Consider the following 26858-nt stretch of genomic DNA (forward strand, 5'->3'; position numbering starts at 1 on the left):
TCCTATTGAGTACTGCTAGAGTATTATAGGTTTCTATAGGGGCCACCTCACTCTTCTAAACTCCAGTGAATATAGCCTAACTAACCCAGTTTGTCTTCATAAGTTAGCGCTGCCATCCCAGCAATCAGTCCAGTAAATCTTCATTGCTCTCCCTCCATAGTCAGAATATCATTCCTCAGATAAGGAGACCAAAACTGTAGCAATTCTCCAGATGTGGCCTCATCGAAGCCCTGTACAATTGCAGCAAGATATCCCTGCTCTTGTTCTCGAATCCTCTTGCTATGCAGGCCAATATATCATTGGGTTTTCTCACTGCCTACTGCATCTACATGCTTATTTTCAGCGACTTGGTATAAACCCAGGTCTTGATGCATCTCCTATTTCCCAATCTATCACTATTATGAAAATAATATGCCTTCAAGTTTTTACTATCAAAGTGAATAACCTCATATTTATCCACATCATACTTAATCTGTTATTAACTTTCCCATTCACTCAACCTATCCAAATCACACTGCACCTTCCTCCCAGCTCACAATCACATCTAGTTTTGTGTCATCTGTAAACTTGAATATATTATGTTTAGTTCCCTCATCTGAGTCATTAATATAAAGTGTGAACAAGTGGGGTAAAAGCACTGATATCTCAATTATCACAGACACCAATGTCAAATAAAACATCTGAAATGAACAGTGAAAATATATCCCTGACTTCCCAGTTATTCCGCTGGAGTTTTGTGTAAGAGCAGAAGAAATAGGAGCAGAGGTTGGCCATTGAACAAGATTAGGGCTGATAATCTATCTCAACTTCACCTGCCCACGCAATTCTGTCAAAGCCAAAAATCAATCAACTTCTTTCCTTAACATATTCAATGACAGAGATAGGCTTTAATATCTTTTTGTGTACTGCATTGTTGGATGTGCACTGCCAGAGAAATATCAGCTACTTTGAAAGATTGTAAGAACGTTTTGAAGGAGGTTCACAGAGTGACTGGGTATATTTACAATAAGATATAAAAGATGCTCTAAAGTATTTACAAGGATGATATGAATACTGACAGGTTATAAAAATCAAAGACTGAACAGGAGGGGCCTTCTCTCCACAAAGATAGAACATAGAACATAGAACATAGAACAGTACAGCACAGAACAGGCCCTTCAGCCCACAATGTTGTGCCGACCATTGATCCTCATGTATGCACCCTCAAATTTCTGTGACCATATACATGTCCAGCAGTCTCTTAAATGACCCCAATCACCTTGCTTCCACAACTGCTGCTGGCAACGCATTCCATGCTCTCACAACTCTCTGCGTAAAGAACCTGCCTCTGACATCCCCTCTATACTTTCCACCAACCAGCTTAAAACTATGACCCCTCGTGCTAGCCATTTCTGCCCTGGGAAATAGTCTCTGGCTATCAACTCTATCTATGCCTCTCATTATCTTGTATACCTCAATTAGGTCCCCTCTCCTCCTCCTTTTCTCCAATGAAAAGAGACCGAGCTCAGTCAACCTCTCTCCATAAGATAAGCCCTCCAGTCCAGGCAGCATCCTGGTAAACCTCCTCTGAACCCTCTCCAAAGCATCCACATCTTTCCTATAATAGGGCGTCCAGTATTCCAAGTGCGGTCTAACCAAAGTTTTATAGAGCTGCAACAAGATCTCACGACTCTTAAACTCAATCCCCCTGTTAATGAAAGCCAAAACACCATATGCTTTCTTAACAACCCTGTCCACTTGGGTGGCCATTTTAAGGGATCTATGTATCTGCACACCAAGATCCCTCTGTTCCTCCACGCTGCCAAGAATCCTATCCTTAATCCTGTACTCAGCTTTCAAATTCGACCTTCCAAAATGCATCACCTCGCATTTATCCAGGTTGAACTCCATCTGCCACCTCTCAGCCCATCTCTGCATCCTGTCAATGTCCCGCTGCAGCCTACAACAGCCCTCTACACTGTCAACGACACCTCCGACCTTTGTGTCGTCTGCAAACTTGCTGACCCATCCTTCAAGTCATTAATAAAAATTACAAACAGTAGAGGCCCAAGGACAGAGCCCTGTGGAACCCCACTCACCACTGACTTCCAGGCAGAATATTTTCCTTCTACTACCACTCGCTGTCTTCTGTTGGCCAGCCAATTCTGTATCCAAGCAGCTAAGTTCCCCTGTATCCCATTCCTCCTGACCTTCTGAATGAGCCTACCATGGGGAACCTTATCAAATGCCTTACTGAAGTCCATATACACCACATCCACAGCTCGACCCTCATCAACTTTTCTAGTCACATCCTCAAAAAACTCGATAAGGTTTGTAAGGCATGACCTACCCCTCACAAAGCCGTGTTGACTGTATTTGATCAAGCCATGCTCTTCCAGATGGTCATAAATCTTATCCCTCAGAATCCTTCCTAACACCTTGCAGATGACAGACGTGAGACTTACCGGTCTATAATTGCCGGGGATTTCCCTATTTCCTTTCTTGAAGAGAGGAATTACATTTGCCTCTCTCCAGTCCTCAGGTACGACTCCAGTGGAGAGCGAGAACGCAAAGATCTTCGCAAGTGGCGAAGCAATTGCATTTCTCGCTTCCCAAAGCAGCCGAGGACAAATCTGGTCCGGGCCTGGCGACTTGTCAATCTTAATGTTTGACAAAATTTTCAGCACATAAATGAATGGAGATCTTCAGGAGTTCAAAAATATAAAAGCAGAGTATTATTTAAAAGGAATAAGATTGCACATTTTTAAGGTACAAAGGGATTTTTCTATGTTATTCATTCAGGGAATGAGACCTTTGATGGCTGGACCAGCATTTCATTACCCTCGAGAATGTGAGCTGCTTTCTTGAAGCATTATAACCTATTTGGTGACAACAGATCCACAATTCATGATTTTGACCCAGCGATACTGAAGGAATGATGATATATTTCTGAGTCAGGATGGTCAGCAGCTTGTATTAGAGCTGGCATGTGGCGGTGTTCCCATTATCTGCTGCTTTTGACCCTCTGGATGCTCCCCGTCCTGAGTTTGAAAGGTGCTTTCGAAAGAGCCTTGGTGAATTGCCGCAGTGCATCTTTTATATGGTACATACTGCTATGAGGGAGGGTGTGTGTAAGGGACAAACTGTTTTTTTTCCCCTTTCTGAATATAAAACTGAAATGGAAGTTGAACTGCTCCATGGTTGAACTAACAGGGGAATTTTTCAACTTGGAATAAAATCAAGAGCGGCCCACTTTCATCTCTATAAGATAATGTTGCTTTGAGAAGCAGAGGAGATAGAGCAGCACCAAGAGTATTGGAGTTGACAGGCAATTAGTTCAGCTACAGTTTTTTTTAACAAAGCTGCAAATGGCAGGGCAGCCAGAGACCTCCAGAGTCACCTAACTAAAAACGTTTCTCTCATCCCGAGTGCAAGTGAAAGTGAAAGGCAGAAAGTCAAGCCAGCTTAGAAGTATGAATTCCACCAAGAAAAAGGACAAGGTCCTATAGCCGAAATGAAGAATGACCATTACCTTACAGACTACAATGTGTCATCATTGCTGAAATCAAAAGGAGCTAAGAGAGATAATTCAACCCACCCTTGCGATTCGGATTTTTGATCTTCACAATATTGCTTTCTGCCTATACTTAATCCACTCAAAACATCTGTGTCTTAGCCCTTGAGCTTGTCTAACAGGTTTGAGATTCTTGCTCCCTGTGTGGATGAGAGTGGAGGCTGTAGACAGGATAAGCAAACTGACCACAGCACAATGGTACAGGGAGCCATTCAAGAGGGGGGAGAAAAGAGAAACGTAGTTGTAAAAAAAAACCTCAGAACTGACAGTCAGAGTACTCAGGCCGCTAGGAATCATGACAGGACACAAACCAGTAGACACACTAAGGTAGCAGCTGACCAGAGTTAAAGACACAATAGATACCATGGTCAGGACGAATGTAGTCTACAAGACACCATGTGGAGACTGCACAAAACACTACTTGGGACAACAGGCAGACAAGTAGCAACCCACATCCAAAAACACCAGCTAGCAATTAAACAACACAACCAGATGTCCTTGGTTTCAATGCACACAGATGAGCAAAATATACAGTTTCAACTGGGACAACGCTACTATCATTGGACAAGTTAAACAGAGGGTAGCCAGGGAATTCTTGGAGGCTAAGCACGCATCCACAGACTCCATTAACAAACACACTGAATTAGATCCAATACACCGACCATTATAATGCACAGCTGGAACCGGCACCTACCAAAAGTGGCAAAAACCAGACCAAATAAATTCAAACCTGCACAAGACAACAGCGCTTCATGGTAGGCTCCACAGAATTGAAGATGTCACCTAATAAGGGGACAAAACATATGCTATCAAACCTCCCAGCTCAGAAAGCACACCAACATCTACAAATGTAGTTGTAATTAGGGACAGATTAGACTAGATTCCCTACAGTGTGGAAACAGGCCCTTCAGCCCAACAAATCCACACCGCCCCTTGAAGCATCCCACCCAGACCCATCCCCCTATAACCCACACACCCCTGAACACTATGGGCAATTTAGCACGGCCGATCCACCTAGCCTGCATATCTTTGGACTGTGGGAGGAACCAGGAGCACCCAAAGAAAACCCACGCAGACACGGGGAAAACTTGCAAACTCCACACAGACAGTCTCCCAAGGCTGGAATCGAACCTGGGTCCCTGGCACTGTGAGGCTGCAGTGCGAAACACTGAGCCGCCGTGCCACCTAGAATAGTTAGGGAATAGATGCAAGTTCTCTGTGGCCAGGATGGAGAGTCCCAAAGGCTGTGCGGCCTACCTGGCGCTCGGGTTCAGGATATTTCACCTGGGCTGTAGAGGAACTTGGAGTGGGAGAGGAAAGATCCGGTTGTCGTGGTCCACGTGTGTACCAACAATATTTGTAGAAAGAAGAAAGAGTTTCTGCTAAGGGAATGTGAGCAGCTAAATTAAAAAGCAGAGCCAAAAAGGCAATAATCTCTGGATTACTACCTGAGCCAAAGCAAATTGGCACAGGGTCAACTAAATTAAAGAGGTGAATGTGCGGCTCAAAGATGTGGAAGAAAATGGGAGAAACTTGTTCGAATTCATGGGACATTAACACCAGCACTGGGGAAGAATGGAGCCTGTTACATTGGAACAGGCTCCGTCAGAATGATGCTGGGACCAGAGTTGTGAATCACATGACGTGGGCCGTGGATAGGGCTTTCAACTAAAGAGTGATGGGCGGTGGGTTCAGTTGCAAGGAAAACTTCAAGGCAGGAGAAGGTCACAAATGGAGGATTAAGTGGAGGTTATTGAAGTTTCCAGAAGTAGTAATAGGACAGAGAGTATGGAAAGAATCAAGAATCTAACTTCTGGGACAGCAGATACCAGGGCAATTGTGAGAAGGGGGCAGTCAACTCAGGATTGAGGGTCTTGAACTTAAATGAAAGCAGTATACGAAACACTGCATTGCAATGCAGATTGAAATTTGCATATTTGACAGGTATCACAGATGTGGCTGCAAGGGGATCAGAGCTGGAAACTAAATATCCAATGACACATATTCTATTGATAAGACAGGCAGATGGGCAGGGGGCATTGTTGCCTCATTAGTAAGAAATGAAATTAAAACAGTAGCAAGAAGGAATCAATGGGGGTAGAGTTGAGGTCCCTCAAGAAATAAAGACCCTGATGGGAGTTACATACAGGGAGTACTAAGAATGTGGGAAAGAAAATATGTCAGGAGATAGGAAAGGGCAATGTCAGGAAGGCAGCATTACCATCGTCACAGAGGGCTTCAAAATGCAGATGGACAGGGAAAACCAATTTTGCAGCGATCTTAAGAAAAGAAATTCATGGAATGTCTACGAGATAGTCTTCTGGAGCAGCTTGTGGTAGAGGCCACTAGGGAACAGGCAATTCTGGATTTGCATCATTCTCCGCCACTTCTGCCCCCTGCAATCTGATCCCACAACCAAAGATATATTTCCCTCCCCACCCCTATCTGCCTTCCAGAGGCACCACTCTCTCTGCAACTCCCTCGTCCACTCCACACTCCCCACTAGCCCCATCATCCCCAGCACCTTTCCTTGCAACTGCAGGGAGTACTATACCTGCGCTTACACCTACCCCCTCACTTCCATTCAAGGCACCAAAAAAAACCTTCCACATCAGACAGATGTTCACCTGCACATTGTTTCCACTGTTCCCGATGTGGCCTCCTCTACATCAGTGAGACCAAGTGGAGGCTCGGAGATCGCTTTTGTAGAACACCAACGTTAGGTTCGCAACAAACAACAACACCTTCCAGTTGTGAACCACTTCAACTCCCCCTCCCACTCACTGAACAACATCTCCATCCTGGGCTTCCTCCAGGGTCATAATGACGTCACCCGGAAACTGGAGGAGCAACACCTCATATTCCGCCTTGAGAGCCTACAACCCAATGGTCTCAATGTCGACTTTACTAGTTCCAAACTTTCCTCACCCCCGACCTCATCTCATGGCCAACCCTCCCTCTCATCCCTGTCTCCATGACCTGTCCGTCTTCTCTCCCACCTATCCATTCTTCCCAACTGACTGATCAAGCCCCACCACTGCCTACCTGCACTCACCTATCACCATCCCATCAACCTTCAGAGCCTCACCGCTTCTCTCTCTTTTTATTTCAGAGCCTCCTACCCCTACTCCATTTCTGAAGCAGGGTCCCAAACCAAAATATCAGCTTTCCTGCTCCTCTGATGCTGCCTGGCCTGCAGTGTTCATCCAGCTCCACACTGTGTTATCTCTGGATTCGGTGACGTGTAACGAGACAGACTTGATTAGGGAGCCAAGACGAAGGAACCTTTAGAGAGCGGTGACCATAAATATGCAGTTAGAAAGGGAGAAGGTGGAATCAGATGCAATGGTAATACAACTGAGTAAAGATAACTACAAAGAAGTGAGGGAGGAGCGGGCCAGAGTTGATTGGAAGAGGAAACAAGCAAGGGGATGGTGGAGCAGCAACGGCAGGAGTTTCTGGGGGATAACGAAGGAGGCACAGCATAAATTCATCCCAAGGAAGAAGCAGCATACTAAAGGGAGGTCAAGGCAACAAGGAAAGTCAGGGACAGCATAAAAGCAAAAGGGAATGTACACAATGTGGTAAAGGTCAGTGTGACAGTACAGGATTGGGAAGCCTTTAAAAACCAGCAGAGGACAACTTAAAAAACAATAATGGGGAAGGAGGTGAAATCTGAGGGTAAGTTAGCTAGTAACATAAAAGAAGATTGCAAGAGATTTTTGAGATACATAAAAAGGTAAGAGTGAGACATAAGTTGACATTGGACTGCTGAAAATGAGGCTGCAGATGTAGTAATGGGAGAAAAAGAAATGGTGGAGGAACTGAATAGGTACTTTATATCAGTCTTCACAGTGGAAGGCAACCGCATACCAGGAAAGTGACTAATGTAACACCCCTGTTTAAGAAAGCAGAGAGACAGAAGATGGGAAATTATAGGCCAGTGAGCTTGACCTCAGTCACTGGTAAGTTTTTAAGAGTCCATTATTAGACATGAGATTAAAGAGTGCTTGGAAGAGCATGGTAAAGTAGGGCTGAGTCAGGACTGCTTCATCAAGGGGAGTTCATATCTGACAAATCTGTTAAAATTCTTTAGAGATAATGAACAAGTTAGATAAAGGAGAGCCACAGATCTCCAGAAAGACTTCAACAAAGAGCTGTATGGGAGGCTGCTAAACAGGATAACAGCCAATGGCATTGGGGCAAAGTACTGACCTGGATAGAGGATTGGCTGACTGGCAGAAGTCTGAGTGTGTGGGAAGCAGGGGTCTGTTTCAGGATAGCAGCCAGTGACTAGTGGAGTTCCACAGGGGTCAGTGTTGGAACCACATCCGTTCTCACATTATACATTAACATTCTGAATGAAGGAACTGAGAGCATTGTAGTTAACTTTGCAGATGTCACAAAGATAGGTGGAGGGACTGGCAGTGTTGAAGAAGCAGGGAGGATGCAGAAGAAAGTGGAAATGCTAGAATAGCGGGCAAAGAAATGGCAAATGGAATAACTGTGATCAAGTGTGAGGTTATACACTTTGGTAGGAAGAATAGAAATGGAGACTATTTTCGAAATGAGGAAAGACTTCAGAAATCTGAAGCAGAAAGGAACTTGAAAGTCCTCATTCATAATTCTCTTAAAGATAACATGCCAGTTCAGTTAGTGGCTAGGACAGGCAGATACAATGTCAGCATGCATTTCAAGAGGGCTAGAATTCAAGAGCAGGATGTCATAGGAGAAGTGGTTGAAGGCTGTACACTATATTCAATGGAGTTTAGAAGGATGGGGGGGGTGGATCTGATTGAAATTTACAGAATACGGAGAGGCCCAGATAGAGCAGATGTGGAGAAAATGTTTCTACCAGTAGGAGAGACACGGACCGAAGTACACAGCCTCAGAACGAAGGGATGACCCTTTCAAACTGAGATGAGGAGGAATTTCTTCAGGCCAAGTCTGTGGAATTCACTGCTGCAGAAGGCTGTGGAGGCCAAGTCGATGAGTGTATTTAAGACAGAGATAGATAAATATGTTCTTGATTATCAAGGAGAATGGAGTTGAGGAACATCTCAGTCATGATTAAATGCAGGAGCAGACTCAATGGGCCGAATGGCCTAATTCTGCTCCTATATCTAATGGTCTTATGGTTCAGAATAAAAGTGGCGGAGTTACTCACGGAGTTCTTGTATTTGTAATGTGGAGTAGAAACTGTGTGCAACTCAATACAATTAATAACTTAAATTTTAACTGAAGTCCTGTGATTTCCAAACTCTGAGAATGATGATACTCAGAAAAACTAGACCTTAGTTCCAATAACCCAAATGTTCTGGGCTCCTAATGCCCATTTTATACAGAATTATGGAGCATTTCAGAACATACTAGTTGCCCATGCATATACGTGTCAATGTTCCACATGAGCTCCCCATTGTCTCCATCTAATCCCGTCAATACATCCTCCTATTCTTTTCTCCGACACGTGTCTACCTAAATCTCCCCTAAATGCACTTTCTGGAGAAGTTTCCAAGTCCAGGGAATGAGCCCATAGCACCTTGACTTTGGCCAATGTTAACAACACAAGCTTTGTGACACTGAAAAAAGACCGCAATGTCTCTATGCCCTGGATGAATTTCAGACATGAGGTGAGTAGGTATAAAAACAGGATCCATTTCCACCTATTTTAGTACTTTAATATTCTATGCCAGTTGCCTAATCACCAAGTGCACTTTGCAGATTTTAAGAATGCAAATCACAGTTTTTTGTTACTAAAAGTGAATGTGTTGCATGGATACATAATCTGCAAGAATATATATATTTTCTAGAGTATATTCAGTCGGGGCTCAATGTTTTCAAGCCTTGTAGTTATACAGTACTATTCAGCTGCAATGTTTTGTGATTAAGAAGGTGAACACTCTCATTAAAATGTTAGATAAATCTTTCAGGTTTCTCTATTCCTATATGTTCACAATCTATTCTTCCCGACAACACCGCTGAGCAGGTTAATGTGAACGTGACAGACTAACAGACACTTCCTGCCCAGTCAGTGCACTGCTTCTAAAATGAGGAACAATTGTTCCATGGCACAGGGCTCATCAAACATAACAATGTGGAAGAAAAGCAGAACGTGGTGCATGTGATCAGCAGGTCAGGAAGTGTCTGCAAAGAGGTGGAGTGAGGAAGAGAGAAAAAGAGAGTGAGTGTGTTAACGTTTCAGGTCAATAACTTTTTGTCAAGATTGGGAAACGTTGGAAACGGAATAAGATATGAAAAAAAAGAGAACAACATCCATGTGCTGAATTAAGCAGCAAAAGACTTGCAGGGATTTACAAGGGGTTTATTATAAATTTACAGCTTTCCACCTTTTCACTCTGTTCCTTTCCTTGTCCAAAAACCAGCCTCCAGAACGAAACGAGAGAAGAATCCAGCTTTTTCCTTTAATCAACCTATTCAGACATGTTATGACACAACTCTGCAACAAATGGGACTTGAATTGGAGCTTCTGGCCAAGGGTAGGCAATGGTCTAGCGGTATTATTGTAGACTATTAATCGAGAAACCCAGCTAATGTTCTGGGGACCTGGGAGAAAATTCCACTACGGCAGATGAATTCAATGTTTTAACAAAAGGAAGCCTGGAATTAAGAGTCTACTGATCACCATGAAACTTTTGCTGATTGTCAGGAAAAAACATCTGGTTCACTGGGCCCTTTAGGGAAGGAAATCTGCAACTTTCACCTGGTCTCACCTACATGTGACTCCAAACCCACAGCAACTACTGCCCCATCACTCTCCTCTCAACCATCAGGAAAGTGATGGAAGGTGTCAGTAACAGTGCTATCAAGCAGCATCTGCTCAGCAATAACCTGCTTAGTGATGCTGAGTTTGGGCTCCGCCAGAGCCACTCAACTCCCGACTTCATTACAGCCTTGGTTCAAACACGGACAAAAGAGCTGAATTTCAGAGGTGAAGTGAGAGTAACAGCCCTTGACATCAAGGCTACATTCAACTGAGCGTCAAGGAGCTTTAGCAAAACTGGAATCAATGCGTATCAGGGGGCAAACTTCTCCAGTAGTTGGAGTTGTACCTGGCACATAAGAAGATGATTGTTGGAAGTCAATCATCTCAGCTCCAGCACATCTCTGGAGGAGTTCCTCAGGGTGGTGTCCTCAGCCTGAGACTATTTTCATCATTCATCAATGACTTCCCTCCATCCTAAGGTCAGAAGTGAGTATGTTCGCCAATAATTGCATAATATTCAGTACCATTCATGACTCCTCAGATACTGAAGCAGTCTGTGTACAAATGCAACAAGATCTGGACAATATCCAGCTTGGGCAGACAAGTGGCAAGTGACATTTGCGCCTCACAAGTGCCAGGCTATGACCATCACCAATAAGAGACAATCTAATCACCCTCCTCGACATTCAATGGTGTTACCATCACAGAATTCCCTACAATTAACATCCTGGGGGTTATCTTGACTAGAAACTCAACTGGACTCAGTACATAAACACAGCAGCTCCAAGATCAGGTCAGAAGCTGGGAATACTGCGGTGAGTAGCTCCCCTCCTGATTCCCCAAAGCCTGTCCACCATCTAGAAGGCACAAATCAGGAGTGTGATGGAATACTCCCCACTTGCCTGGATAAGTGCAGCCCCAACAACATTCAAGAAGCTTGACAATATCCGCGAGAAAACAGCCCACTTGACTGAACTACATTCACAAACAACCACTCCCTCCACTACTGATGCTCTGTAACAGCGGTGTGTGCTATTTATAAGATGCACTGTAAAAATTCACCAAAGATCCTCAGACAGCACCTTCCAAACCCATGACCACTTCCGTCCAGAAGGACAAGGTCAGCAGATATATGGGAACACCACTACCTCCAAGTTGCCCTCCAAGCCACTCACCATCCTGACTTGGAAACAGATCACCATTCCTCACTGTTGCTGGGTCAAAATCCTGGAATTCTGTCCCTAATGGCATCATGGATCAACCTACAGCTGGTGGACTGCAGTGGCTCAAGAAGTCAGCTCTCCAACATTTGCCATGGTAGGATTCGAACGGGTCCCCAGAACATTATAATAAAATGTGAGGCTGGATGAACACAGCAGGCCAAGCAGCATCTCAGGAGCACAAAAGCTGACGTTTCGGGCCTAGACCCTTCATCAGAGAGGGGGATGGGGGGAGGGAACTGGAATAAATAGGGAGAGAGGGGGAGGCGGACCGAAGATGGAGAGCAAAGAAGATAGGTGGAGAGGGTGTAGGTGGGGAGGTAGGGAGGGGATAGGTCAGTCCAGGGAAGACGGACAGGTCAAGGAGGTGGGATGAGGTTAGTAGGTAGCTGGGGGTGCGGCTGGGGGTGGGAGGAAGGGATGGGTGAGAGGAAGAACCGGTTAGGGAGGCAGAGACAGGTTGGACTGGTTTTGGGATGCAGTGGGTGGGGGGGAAGAGCTGGGCTGGTTGTGTGGTGCAGTGGGGGGAGGGGATGAACTGGGCTGGTTTAGGGATGCAGTGGGGGAAGGGGAGATTTTGAAACTGGTGAAGTTTCAGCCGCACCCCCAGCTACCTACTAACCTCATCCCACCTCCTTGACCTGTCCGTCTTCCCTGGACTGACCTATCCCCTCCCTACCTCCCCACCTACACCCTCTCCACCTATCTTCTTTGCTCTCCATCTTCGGTCCGCCTCCCCCTCTCTCCCTATTTATTCCAGTTCCCTCCCCCCATCCCCCTCTCTGATGAAGGGTCTAGGCCCGAAACGTCAGCTTTTGTGCTCCTGAGATGCTGCTTGGCCTGCTGTGTTCATCCAGCCTCACATTTTATTATCTTGGAATCTCCAGCATCTGCAGTTCCCATTATCTCTCCCCAGAACATTATCTGGGTCTCTGGAATAAAAGTCCAGTGATAATACCTCTCGGCCATCACTTTCCCACTCGGGATGGGTAAGAAATGCTGGATCTGGATACAGGAGACATGGAAACCGAGGACCAGAAAGATCCTATTGGTGTTGTGGGAGGGTGGAGAAGGAGTGAGGACAGAAGTGCAGGAGATAGGTCTGACACAGCTGAGGAAAAAGGTGGACATTTCTGAGGACGCCTGCAAAAGGTAGCGTAATCAAAACAGATATGGTGGAGATGGAGAAACTAGGAGAATGGCATGGAGCCTTTACAGGAAGCAGGGTGTGAGGATATAACAGGAACATTGTAATTCTGAACACAGTCAATGCACATACATAAACACAAGAACAATGTAATGCTGTACATGGCTGATCCACATTCACAAATGCTGGGACTGTGCAATTCCGCGCATAATCCCTTCACACAGGTACAGTTTAATTCTAAACATAGCCAATACACATACTGACACATTTGACATAAATACAGGTACTGAGGGATTCAACGCACAGCCCAAATAAACACACACAAACACAGTAAAGCACATGTCTGCTGCTGAACTGCAGACATAAAGACTTTTAATCAACATCATAAGTTAATTTCGAGTAATGACTGAATATATTTTGGACTAATTAATTAGACTTCTTCAATAGTGGATGAAGAAGAGCAGATATAGCTAACTGGACCATAGCCCAGCTGAGATTTAGCACTGAAGTTGATCTTCTAGCTAGGAATTATGTACAGAATGAAGTGGGTTAGTGCACTGGGATTCCACACAATACTTATCAGCAACTGCATCTCAATCAAAAGCAAACTGTAATTGCTTACCTTACAGATCTTGTACAACGAATCTTGCCCATCTCCATCAGTGTCCTTGAAGTAATCGTGGGCTGGGAAAGTCCGATTAATATCACGGGTAATGACACTTTCCTGAACGGAATCCTGTATGAAGAACAGAAATAAATTAAACACTGTGATTTACATTGCCATCAGAAACAAGGATGATTGACAGGAAGCATGTGCTGAATGCACAGTTTTTATCATATTACTCAATAATCTTGTGAAGTGCTGTTCAGTGAATACCTTCCTCGCCTGCATCTCTTTTTTCCCCGTCACTTGCCCTTCATTGCGTCTTTAAAATCACAAAATCTCTACAGTGCTAGAAGAGGCTATTCAGCCCATTGACTCGCTGAAGGCCATCCCACCCAGACCAACCCCTTGACAGTATTCCTGTAAACATGACTAATCCACCTCACCTATTCATCCGTGGACATTATGGGCAACTTCCCATGACCATTCGACCTAACTTATACATCTTTGGACTGTGGAAGAAAACCAGACCACCTGGAGGAAACCCACACAGTCAGCGGAGAATGCGCAGACTTCACACAGACGCCCAAGGGTGGAATCAAACATAGGTTCCTGGCACTGACAGGCAGCAGTGCTAACCCTCTGAGCCACCGTGCCGCCCTTCTACCTTCCAATATCACTCAGTGTCACCTGATCACTTCTTCATCAGTGCCTTTGCAATGACCTTACAATCAACAGTTTCTAATGTTTTCAATCTTTCTCTCTCTACCCTCTAATCCAGGCCTGTCTGTGGGACGGCCTGAGGGCCATAGTGTGGTTTGTCAAGGGCTGTTAGCTAGACTGCGATTGGCATCCTGAATACAGATGAAAGTGTGTGAAGGAGATGCTGCTTTAATCAGAGGAAGATTCTCACTCTTAAGTCTATTGACAACAAACGTGGGAGCCGACAGGAGAAGCAGTGAGCTGTGACAGCTAATGGCTTCATGAAAACTGAGGCCTGTGCAGTGGGATGTGGAGTGGAAATAGTGAAGTTTGCTGGGTGAGGCCTGAGCAGCCTGCTGGTCAGGGAAGGATGAGGCTCAATGTCATCAGGGAGGTGGAGGGGAAAGAGGCTCAGAGTCAGGGAAAGGCCAGGATTCTGTCCTTCTCTGCAGGTTTCCTAAAGGAGTTGGTCAGGATGGCAGAACTGGGACTAGGGAGTAGTGAATGATAGACAGTGGATGAGAGAGGGGCAGGAGTGAGAGGGAGGGAGGAGGAGGAAGGTGGAGGAGGGAGTGAGAGTGAGGGAGGGAGTGTGAGTGAGGGAGGGAGTGAGAGTGAGGGAGGGAGTGAGAGTGAGGGCATGAGGGAGGGGGTGCAATGGAGGGATTGAGGAAGAGAAGGAGTGTCAGGAAAGGAGTGTGAGGGAAGGAATGTGAGAAAGGAAGACAGATTGACAGAGGGACAAATGAAGGTGGGACAGAGGGAGAGGGTGCATATGTGAGTGGAAGGGCTGTGTAAAACACACAAGAGTGAGCCAGACAGACACCAATCGTTCCTTTCCTGCATTCCCAAAAAATCATCAAAAAAGCAGGCTGGGAGAGGAGGAAGCCTCAGACTGAAGAATAATGCACTTCCAATTCCCAATTTCATATAAATATGAGCCACCAGAGCTGAACACAAAATTGTTATTGATTAAACCAAACTCCTTACTTCAGCCCCAATTCCCCATCCATTTTCCTAGTCATCAGGGCTTGGGGCTTTGAATGTCTAGCTCTGCTTCATAAATGAAAAGGCCAAAAAAAATTTCAATCGTTGGCATTGCCACTTTTTTACTGGCCATTTCAATTAATTAGTTACTTAAATTGTCAGATTTACTGCATTGAAAATCGGAGAAAAAGCAATCCCAAGTTGATTCTATGGCCAAACCTTACATTTCTGAAAATTCTCAATGGAGCAATCCGCCCTACCAACAGACTGAAAGAAAATAAGAAGTGGCCTGACATACCAAAAGGTTGGAGTAGTGTGATTAACTTAATATTTCAAAATCTCTGCAGCCCTCATTCTGTCACTCTTCATAATCTCTCCTACTTCCCGAATTTCTCAGTCCCCAACACTCTGTCTCTATCTCTTATACACACTGCTCCAACACTGCTCCTAGTGTCAACCAGTCATTGACTGATTCTCTGTCCCTAATCACTGCCATTCCCTGTCCAATTCCCTCCGTCCCCAGTGTCTCCCACGCCCCGTCCAATTTCCACTATTCCTAGTGTCTCCCATTCCCCTGTCTGCCCCCAATTTCTCCCGGACCCTGTCCGATTCCCTCTCCCAATCACTATCTAATCTGCCAATAACTCCCGGTCTCTGTCCCCACTCTTCTTTTCCTTTGTTCATCAAATACGGGTGTCATTGGCTGAGCCAGCATTTATTGCCCATCCCTCATTGTCCTAGACAGGATGGTGGTGACATATCTTATTGAATTACTGCAGTCTTTAGGTCTTTGCCTGGCTCTGTGTGGGACAAGAAATATTTGTCATGTATCAGCTCAAAGCTGAATATTGTCCAGGTCTTAAAGCATTTAGGATGTATGTGTAGCCCTTGTTCTCTTGGCAAGAGACCTTTGAGATTCTGACCCAGCAAAACTTAAGGAACTGTGATATATTTCTAAGTCAGGATTGAAGCGGCTTTGAATGGAACTTGCAGGGAGCAGTGCTCCTATGTATCTACTGCCCTTGTCCTTCTAGATGGAATTAGTTGTGGATTTGGGAGATGCTGTCTAAGGAGCCTTGGTGCGAATTTCTGCAGGGCACCTTGTTGACAGTGCTGAGCAACAGTGACAGTGTTCAAACTGGTGCATGGGATGCCAATTAAATGGGTTACTTTTTCTGGAGCTGCACTCATTCAAGTTAGTGGAGAGTGTGCAATCACACTCCTGATTTGTGCTTTGCCAATGATAGACAAGTTTTTGGGAATCAGAACGTGAGTTACTTGCATTAGAACTCCTAGCCTCTGATCTGCATATATAGCCATAGTGTTTTAAATGGTTGGCCTAGTTCAGTTTCCAGTCAATGGTAACTCCAGAATGTCAGGGATTCGGCAAAAGAGATATCATTAAATGACAAGGAACGATGGTGACATTCTCCCTTGTTGGAGGTGGTGATTGCTTGATACTTACGTGACACAAATGTTACCTCCCATTTTTCAGCAAAAATTGGAAAATCATTCTTGCATTTGGATAAGAACTAAATCCAAGAAATTGTGAATGGCGCTGAGCATCAGTGAACATCCCCACTTTGACTTTACGATGGACAGAAAGTTGCTGATGAAGCATGGTTGAGTCTAGGGAATTTACACAACCTGATTCTCTCAGACCCAGTCTGCCCCTCCCAATTCTTTCTATCCTACTTTCTATCCCTGATTGTGTCTGTGATAAGTCTCTCCCAATCTAACTTATCGATCATGATGGAAAGGCAAAAAAGCCTAAAATCACTGCAAAAAGCAGGAGTTTTGGAAGATTCAGGTTGAGAGCTGTCAGTTGTAGCTTGACCTTGTAAATATGTGACTTATGATTATACAGAGAAAATCTAAAATAATAATAAATCGTGCTCCATATTTCTGTATTTAAATTTTAAAACTTGTTAATATTCTTTCACACCAGCAGGTGGAGCTCCTCACACAAGAAGCCACAGGGATTAGCAACTGCTGGCACCAGGGAAGAGAACTGCAAGTAAACCTCAATATTTAGCTGGCAGCTCCTGTTCAGGCACAGCTGCTGGTATCACAGTGAAACCACACAAGTCAGAGTGGATGTTTAACAAAGTGCAAAATTAAATGTACTGCTGACAGAGAGTGAGACATATAGTCCAAAAATTTAAATGAAATTTGAAAACGAACATTGAACAAATCTTATACCAGTAACCTGTACAGTATAATGAAGATTTCGCTTCAACTGTGCTCACCTCACAATGATTGGACATGGAATGTTGCAGCACAGAAAGAGGCCACTCGACCCAACAGGTCCAAACTATTCCATAGCTTCTTCATATCTGAGTATGTTCTACACTCAACCACTGTCTGACTAAACCTGCTACTGCTGAATTTCCTACTGAATATATTAGTCTTATTCATATTTTTAACAGGTCTAATTCTAGAGGAAGGGAAACAGGTTGCATGAAAGACACATCCATGGTGACTTTGCTTTAATTCCTGCCTCTCCACAAGGTTGAGGCAAGGGCCTCGCCAATACGAAAATGGTGGATCCACTCAAGACTCAAGCAGTCACATTTTAACATTGCATACCCAAGAGAACCTATTACGCCCAGTGCCTGAGAAGGCCAATAGTAAGAATTCATAGGAACAAGTCTGGCAACTGCTTTTGAACCTAAAGGTTCTGTAGCGTTTCTCATGTCCCCTCAAGGAAAACCAACATCTGCCATGTGCCAGGTTGCCATTGGACACTGCCTCACCATTAACCCCAGCCACAATTTCATTTTCTCTCCATTTGGTTTCCCACCTCTGGTGTCTCTCAGACACATCACCCCGTCAGCCTCAGGTGGGAAACAATGAGATCTCAATAAAACTCTGCTGTCACAATGGTCTGCACAAGCGGTTTGTGGTCAGTCATGTCTGCACAAGGGGTCAGTGGTCAGTCATGTCTGTACGAGGGGTCATGTTTGAATGAGGTGTCGGTGGCCAGTCGTGTCCGTAAGATGGAAGATGGTGTCTGTATATCAGGGGTTTCAGAGTCTTTAAGAAGGGTTAGTGAGAGATGGGATCTGTGGTCATCTATCAAGTCAACTCCCACTCACAAATAAGAATCTGTCCCGCTCTCCTGGGTAGGCAGAGTGTTCAACCAACTTCCAGTCAGACAGAGCAGACAAATAACATCCAGACTCTACCCTATAAAGCTCAGAGAGTCCAGCTTAATCTCACTTAATGAGCATTGATGCAGACCTCTGCTATTGGCGCATTAATTTTCTGATTACTTAAACGCACTAGCACAATGTCAGTGTAGTCATTGTGAAGCTGGCAGAGATCTCAGAGGGAAAGCTTTTGGCAAGCTTGTTTAATGAATCTGCAATTACTTGGTTGCTGTAAGTGGATTGATAAGGCAGCTTGGCCTGTGGTGAAAATATCGTCATTTGGTAAACAAGTCCCACACGCTTTGCCAGTGATGCGGGGCTGAGGTGTTTCATCTGTAAATGTGCCTCCCCTGCAGAGAGAAAGAAGAATTGGAGTGCAAAAGTCAAAAATAGAAACACAACCAGAACAGGACGTACAAGGGTGGTGTATTCTGTGGGGGAACCACTCTGAAGCCCAGACATACCACAATGGCTTCCTCTAGCACTGCATAAACTTTCAGTGTATCTACACAACAAGTTAAACTTAAATTTGGGAAGTTAAAATTTTAAAAAATTCTGTGTAAAAATACACTTGCCATCTTGGGCTACATTGACATGGTCTCAGATATTACACATGGCAGCAAACTACAGAATCCAGGTCTCAGCTGCAGCTGTGACTGGAAGCGACAGCAAATCTCTGTGTTAACAAGCCTAATCCAAAGGTCAACAGGATAGCTTCAGTTGCCCTGCAAGAACAGTGTGGTTTGAAAAGTTACACCAGCATATGACAGGTTTACAGTAAGATGTAACAGGGGATACATAATGAATAACAAAAAGCCCGATGTGAGCTAGATGATGTATCTTAATTAAAGGTTCAGAGAATATCATTGTACATATCATTAAATGGAGTGTTCACCGCTGTTTTATTAAATAGAAAATATTTATGTTCAAATAAATTTTGAATCTCTCAATTTTGTGAATGGTTCAATGTGGAATGCAGAAATGTGGGATTAAACTAAGAATGTTGATTTTAGGCAGAAAAGGACCTGGGTTTATGTAGACATAGCAAGAACTGCAGATGCTGAAGTCAGAGACAACACAGTGTGGACCTGGTGGAACACAGCAGGTCAGGCAGCATCAGAGGAGCAGGAAAGTTGACTTCCTTCTTCAGAAATAGGGAGGGGGACTGTAGACTCGGAGACCATTTTGTAAAGCATCTGTGCTCTGTACGCAACAAAGGACAACACCTTCTGGTCACCAACCATTATAACACTTCCTCCCACTCCCTCTGTTACATGTCCATCCTGGGTCTCCTCGAGTGTCATTATGACACCACCCGCAAACTGGAGGAGCAGGACCTCATATGGGATAGTGTAGGGGCATGGGCTTAGATTAGTTTATAGGTCAGCGCAACATCGAGGGTCGAAGGGCCTGTTCTGCACTGTAATGTTCTATATTCTATGTTCTATTCCACCTTTGGAACCTACAGCCCAATGGCCTAAACATGTAATTCACCAGTTTTAAAAGCCACCATCAGCCTCATCCCATGTCCAAACCTCCCTCTCATCCCCACCTCCTCGACCTGACACAATTCATCCATCTTCTCTCCCAACCATCCACACCACCCTTCCCACTGACCAATCCCCATTACTCCTACCTGCACCCACCTACCTTCCCCAGCCCCACCCCTCCTACCTCTATTTCCCAGCTGCCTTCACCCTCCTCAATTCTGAAGAAGGGTCCTGACCCAAAAACGTCAACTTTCCTGCTGCTCTGATACTGCCTGGCCTACTGTGTTCCTCCAGCTCCACACTGGATTTATGTAGCACCTCTGAAGACTACAAAATGACCCAACTATTTTGTAGCCAAACAAATTCCTTTGACTGAAGCATTGTAATTTAGAAAACAGGGCAAGGCTTGCTTCCGCAGCACATATTATAAAATTAGGAAGATTACCATGGCCCTTCTGTACGTTGGACAAACTAATTTGTTAAGTATATTTAAAAAGAGGATCTTGTGGCAGAGTAGCAGTGTCCTCTACATTAAAGAAAAAATAAAGTACAGTACAGCACAGGAACAGGCCCTATGACCTACCAAGGCTGTGTCAACACATCATGGCTTTTGAAACAAAAGAATTTTTGCCTCTACATGGTCTGTATTCCTCTATTTCCTGAAAATTCATGAATCAGTCAAGACTCCTTTCAAAAACTGCTATTGTACCTGCTTCTACCACCAACTCTGCCAGTGCAGTCTAGGCATTTAACATCCTCTGTGTAAAAAGCTGCCTCTCATATTTCTGTCATTTTTTTTTCCTATTTTACCTTAAACAGCTGCAGAGGCATTTGGATGGGTGGGGAATGATCCAGTTGTCATGGTCCACACAGGTACCGATCAAAACGCTAGCAAGAGGAAAGAGGTTCTGCTGGCGGAATATGAGTAGCTAGGGACTAATTTCAAAAGCAGAACCAAGAAGGTAACAATCTCTGGATTACCACCTAAGCCATGAGCAATGTGGTACAGGGTCAACAAGATTAAAGACATAAACACATGGCTCAAGGATCAAGTGCATCATTCAGTGTACTTAAGACAGGGATAGATGGTTCTTGATTAATAAGGGTATCAAGTGTTCCAGGGAGAAGGCATGAGAATGGAGTTGGGAAACATATCAGCCATGACTGAATGGCAGAGAAGACTGGATGGGTTGAATGGCCTAATTCTGTTCCTCTATCTTATGAGGAAGTAAAATTTGATAACAAGTTGACATAAGAGATATGCAGTCTTCATAACAGCTTCATCCACAAGGTGGGTGTTACGGAGTCTCTTCAAGCTGTAAGGAGTGGCATAGAGAGGCTGAGAAGTGTAGGGAGGGCATTGGTGGTTAGGTTACTGAAGGCATGTCCACCAATGATAAAGGTATTAAAATCAGGGCATGTTTAACAGACCAGAATAGAAGGAGCAGACAGAGCTTAGACAGTTAACAGACAGGAGGAAATTACAGAGATAGGGAGAAGGTAAATATATGGAGAGAAAGCCAAGGTAAAAATTCTAAAATCAAAGCTATGCTTAACAGGAACCACTTGAGGTCAATGAGCAAAAACAGAAGGTCTGGCAATGTCTGTCAAGAAAAATCAGAGTTAATGTTTCGGGACCGGTGATCCTTCTTCAGAATGACAGCAAGCACTGAGAATGATTTAATGAATGGAACTTGATGCGAGTTAGAATATGAAGATGCAGTTTTGTACGAGTTTGCATTTATGGAAGCTGGGAGATTCTCCTCAGGAGAATATGGAAATAGACAATTCAGGGATAACAAGAATTTCAGCTTCATCGGCTGAGTATTTCCAAAATCTGCAGTCCTTTGCAGTATAGGGTCTGGGGCATGAGTGACTTAAAAAAAGGGCGGTGAGGATGGGAGGTGTGAAAGAGAAAGCTGCATGGCATAATAAGGTTGCAGAAGAAATGAACAGGCCTCAGAGGTGCAGTCCATCTCACAGCAACAAATTTGACATTTTAGTGAGCTGATCTTAGTGGCAAAGCCTTTCGATTGGCCAAAGCAGCACAGAAATTGAGGAAAAAAAAAGTATCCTTCTCCTTTCTGGTCTCTGATGATTGACCACACATTTGAATTCTGAGTGAGGTTAGAGCCAGTTTGAGTTGAATATCCAGTAACAATCCAAGGGCACAAGGTTGAAGCTGAAGAATGCTTCTTGGTGTTAGCCACATCTCAGTGGGTAATTGGCATTCTCACCTCTGAGGCAGCAGGTCATCAGTTTGCGTTCCTTCTCCAGAGGTTCAAATATATAATCAAGCCTGATGTTTCAGAATGGTGCTGAGGGAGTGCAGCACTGCTTACCTTTTCCAAGAGGCATTTAACTGATGCCTTCTCTGCCCTCTGAGGCAGATATAAAAGATATCACAATGTTTGAAAGCACACAGGGGAGTACTTCTGGTTGGTGTTTACCCTGTCAGCACAGAGAATCTGATATTACGTATTGTGGCGCTTGCTTCTCGCAAATGGCTGTTATGTTTCTCACATTTCAGCAGTGGCCAAACACAAAAATACTCAATCAGCTGTAGAAATTTGGGGCTTGAAAAATGAATGAAAGGAAATGCACAAATTCAAGGCTATCTAATTCTTTATTTGGACAAGGTATCTGAGGATTTTTGGCTCTTGTACAGTTGACAGAATGGGAAGGGAAAACTTGAATAAAGAAGCTCTGCAGTGAAACAGACAAGAGAGGAGAGGCACCAGCTATGTTCAATCATGTAGAGATTAAACTTCATGCAAGTGATAAGTTTATGTGTTACTGAGTTAATGAGTCAAAGTGATAAATTATCACTCACATTCCTCAAACTGCAATCCAGATCATCTATTTCAAACACACTCAAAGAAGGCATTTCTGCTGAACTAGAACAAATTTCATTGCAATTCCCCCGGGCTTTAAATAAAGAAATTTTGAAAGAGCAGGCTGGAGAGGACACGTCACAGAGAGGGAGACCCAGACCAAATGTCATTCATCCTCCCTCCCCCTTCCCTTTCATTGGCTCATTTGGAGAAATAGGCACGTTCCAGATAATGCTGCACATCAGAGTTAATAGATATTTACACTCACTGGGTTGGTGTCAGCAACATACATAGAAACAGCAAATTTGAAAAACAAACCTGCCCCTCTTTTGTGTTGAACATGTTATAACGTGGCCAGCTAAGCAAATAAACGATACCCAGCAATCAAAGCAAAACACAACCCTTCCAATATTTACATGTTCATACAAAATTTCACTTTTATAAATATTATCTGGTAAGCAAGGCCCTTTAAGGATAGAATGCACAGAATTTTAAATCACAAAGAGAAGACATTCAAGTCCATTGATCTATTGCATTGTTTGTGCTTCACGCAAGCATCCTCAGTCATTAAGGATGAAATCAATGATAAGAGAGAACATAGCAAGAGGTGAGGAGGTTGTAGAGACTTTATCATTTGAATTAATATAAGAAAGGATTCTGACTGTTGTGGGAGCTGTGTGTAATCTTACAGAATAAATCTGGATAGGTTGAAGGGATATCAGTTGAAAAATGTTTTAGTAACAGTTTCATAATTCTTGTTTGATTTGAAGTAGATATATTAATAGTAAAAATCAAACATTTTAAATTGTGCAACAGTTCAATTTAGTAAGCCGGAACCAGCGACTTGATGGAAAATCAGTGTCAGGGCAGTGGGAGGCCCCCAAGGATGAACCTTGTCATTGGACAAGCATATGGACGTACATGGAATAGTGTAGGTTAGATGGGCTTGAGATCGGTATGACAGGTCGGCACAACATCGAGGACCGAAGGGCCTGTACTGTGCTGTAATGTTCTATGTTCTATGTTCAGAATCTGTTTCCACAAAGAGTAACAGTGGGATTCCCAAATCCAGATTCTGCCCAGGATGTGAGAAAGAAGCCAGGTTAGGGAAGACCAAACAGGCAAGATGATGTTGGATATGCAGAGTTCAAAACTGCAGAAAGTCGAGTGGACGATAGAAGATGCAGGGGTGAAACTAACCACGACCTGACGAAACCAAAGAGCTGACAGGATGAAACATATCCAAGAAAAGTCAGGGGAATCTTTAAAAACAGGGAAAGATCAAGAGGAGAAAAAAGGAATGGGTCTCCCAATTCGGGAGCAGGATGATAACTCGTGTGTTGAGTTGGAAGACAGGGCAATGGTTCTCGATGAAAACTTTCCATCTGTTTTCACATGAGAGGGACAATGCAGATATTGTAGGTCAGAAGGCGGACTGTGAAATACGGCATGGGAAAGACAGTGGGAGAGGAAAGATGAAGGGATTTCTCACCTTTGAAAGAAGATGAATCCCCAGGTATGAATAGAATGCATCCTCGACTGTTTTGGAAATAAAAGAAGAAACAGCAGAGTCTTTGACCATAATTTTGATCCTCTCAGGCCACAGATATGGTGTTGACAGACTGGTAATAGAACATAGAACATAGAACAATACAGAATGATTCATTGTTTTAAAGAGACAGGAAGGGATAGACAAAGTAATCACAGGCCCTTCACCTGAACCTCAGTGGTGGGAATTTTATTTATTTATTATTGGGACACAGATGTCACCGGCTGGGCCAGTGTTTATTGCAAATCACTGTGTCCTGGAGAAGGCAGTAGTGAGCTGCCTTCTTGAACCACTGCCAGTCCATGTACTATCGAGACATCAACAATCACAATGCTTTTATGGCAAGAGTTCCAGGATTTTGACCCGGTGACAGTGAAGGGAATTGCGAAATATTTCCAAGTCAGGATACTGAGTAACTTGGCGGGGATCCTGCGGGGAGTGGGATTTCCATGTATCAGCTGCCCTTTCTGAAAGGAGGGAAGTACTTTAAACTGTATGGTGTCAAAATCAGTAGGAGCGATGGAAGGTACCTGGAGGATTCTATAGCCAGTGCTACGTCTGTCAAGTCCGGTAGTCGCGCTAAATCACGGAAGGACAAAATGTCCCGCAGCCCCTTGCGATCTACCACTCTGGAAAGCAACATTAAGAAGAGCAGCTGGGTTGAATTCAGAGATCCGCTAACTGCATACAGGTAATCCCAGGCATATGTACTTTGTCAGTTGTTTTCTGTTGTCAGTTCCTCCAGTCATGTGTATATATTGGAAACAACAAATATACACTTGATAGGTTGTAGTTGCACTGTTCTGACATAAAAAACACTACAGAGTCAACAGTTGTAGGACAGATATAGAGTGTTCCAGACCTATGAAAGCATGTTCTTACACACACAATCTCATCCAAGGATGTAATTTTAAAGATAGATCTTACAGACAAACATCTTCTATACTTATGGCTATTTTATATTATACTGCATTGTGTTCCAACTTGTGTACAAATTGACTTACAAATGGCCTGTAGAATAGAAACCATTCGTAACCTGAGGCAGTTTCCATTAGAAACCTAGGCACAATTTTAAAGGTGGAATAATGATAATAGAATATGTGATTGCAATAATCCTCTGTCCTGTGACCCACGTCAGTTTGATTTTATTTGGTCTTTATTCCATGTTCACTGCTCTGAGAACCCAACTATTAGTGGAGATACATTAGTAAAGCTCAGTCTTGTGAGGTATTTAGATCATTGATCAGCACATCAGAACCAAAAGCTTTTATAAATACAGTTTGGGATACAAAAAGCAAATGATGTTAAACCATCATACATCATTGGGTACAACATCCTAAATGCAGCTTAACCAATGTTGGGAACCCTAGTTCAGGAAAGATTTCAAGACCGTGCCCAGGAACCAGAAAGTGTTAACTTGATATTCGTTCATTATAGTAATCAAGAGAGACCAGATTAAATTGCTGTTCATTTTGTTCTGTCTGACTGAACAATAGTTCAGAGGAGATCTCAACAATGGCCAGGAATTTAGAAGAACTGTTTCTACTGGTGGAAGCGATACCAAATAGAGGGGAAATACAAGGTGAAATTGTGGAAGTCAGGAAATGAATGAAGTTACAGACTTGCAAGTTTTACTTCAAGAGGAAGCAATGACCCAGTAGGATTATTGCTACGCTATTAATCCAGAAACTCAGATAAAGTTCTGGAGACCCCAGCAGGCTTGAATCCCACTGTAGCAGTTGGTGGAATTTTAATTCAATAAAAGAAATCCTAAGAATCTACTGTCTGTGAAACAACTGTCTGTGGTTTTGAAACATATCTGACTCATTAACATCCTTCAGGAAAGGAAATCAGTTGTCTTCACTTGGTCTGTGATCCAGACCCATAGCAACATGGTTGACTCGTAACCACCCTATGAAATAGCCAAGCAAGCCACTCAAAAGTCAAGAAGTTGCAAAAAAGAAATAAAAACAGACATTGACCTAGGCACTGGAAACGGCAATGGCAAAAAATGGCCCAGTTTGACGCTGCAAAGTCCTCCTTACTAACATCTGTGTTGACACTCAAAATTGGACGGCTGACTCAAAACTAGTCAATAAACAACCTGACAGCCACACTTGTGAAACAGAACTTACAGGGATAGGGATAGGATTTATAATCATCTAGAAAAGAATAAATTGATTAGGGATAGTCAGCACGGTTTTGTGAAGGGAAGATTGTGCCTCACAAACCTTAGAGTTCTTTGAGAAGGTGACCAAACAGGTAGATGAGAGTAAACTGGGTGATGTGATGTATATGGATTTCAGCAAAGCGTTCGGTAAGGTTCCCCACAATAGGCTATTGTACAAAATGCGGAGGAATGGAATTGTGGGAGATATAGCAGTTTGGATTGGAAATTGGCTTGCTGAAGAAGACAGAGGGTGGTAGTTGATGGGAAATGTTCATCCTGGAGACCAGTTACTAATGGTGTACCGCAAGGGTCGGTGTTGGGTCCACTGCTGTTTGTCATTTTTATAAATGACCCGGATGAGGGCGTAGAAGGATGGGTTAGTAAATTTGCAGACGACACTAAGGTCGGTGGAGTTGTGGATAGTGACGCAGGATGCTATAGGTTGCAGAGAGACATAGATAAACTGCAGAGCTGGGCTGAGAGGTGGCAAATGGAGTTTAATGCAGACAAGTGTGAGGTGATGCACTTTGGTAGGAGTAACCAGAAGGCAAAGTACAGGGCTAATAGTAAGATTCGTAGTAGTGTAGATGAGCAGAGAGATCTCGGTGTCCATGTACACAGATCCTTGAAAGTTGCCACCCAGGTTGACAGCGCTGTTAAGAAGGCATACAGTGTTTTAGCTTTTATTAATAGAGGGATCGAGTTCCGGAACCAAGAGGTTATGGT

The 26858-nt window shown here is 43.8% G+C and overlaps 1 protein-coding gene across 4 annotated transcripts in view; it reads right to left on the reverse strand.

Annotated features, from left to right (window-relative positions):
• Positions 1-26858, reverse strand: part of rabgap1l (RAB GTPase activating protein 1-like) — a 444915-nt gene that overhangs the window by 130344 nt on the left and 287713 nt on the right. For all 4 annotated transcript variants that reach the window (XM_059647710.1, XM_059647711.1, XM_059647709.1 and 1 more), the window contains one exon: positions 13267-13380. In XM_059647710.1, the coding sequence (XP_059503693.1) occupies positions 13267-13380 (114 nt within the window). The remainder of the gene's footprint in view (positions 1-13266; positions 13381-26858) is intronic.

Source organism: Stegostoma tigrinum, chromosome 8 (assembly GCF_030684315.1).
Source record: "Stegostoma tigrinum isolate sSteTig4 chromosome 8, sSteTig4.hap1, whole genome shotgun sequence".
NCBI classification, from domain to species: Eukaryota; Metazoa; Chordata; class Chondrichthyes; order Orectolobiformes; family Stegostomatidae; genus Stegostoma; species Stegostoma tigrinum.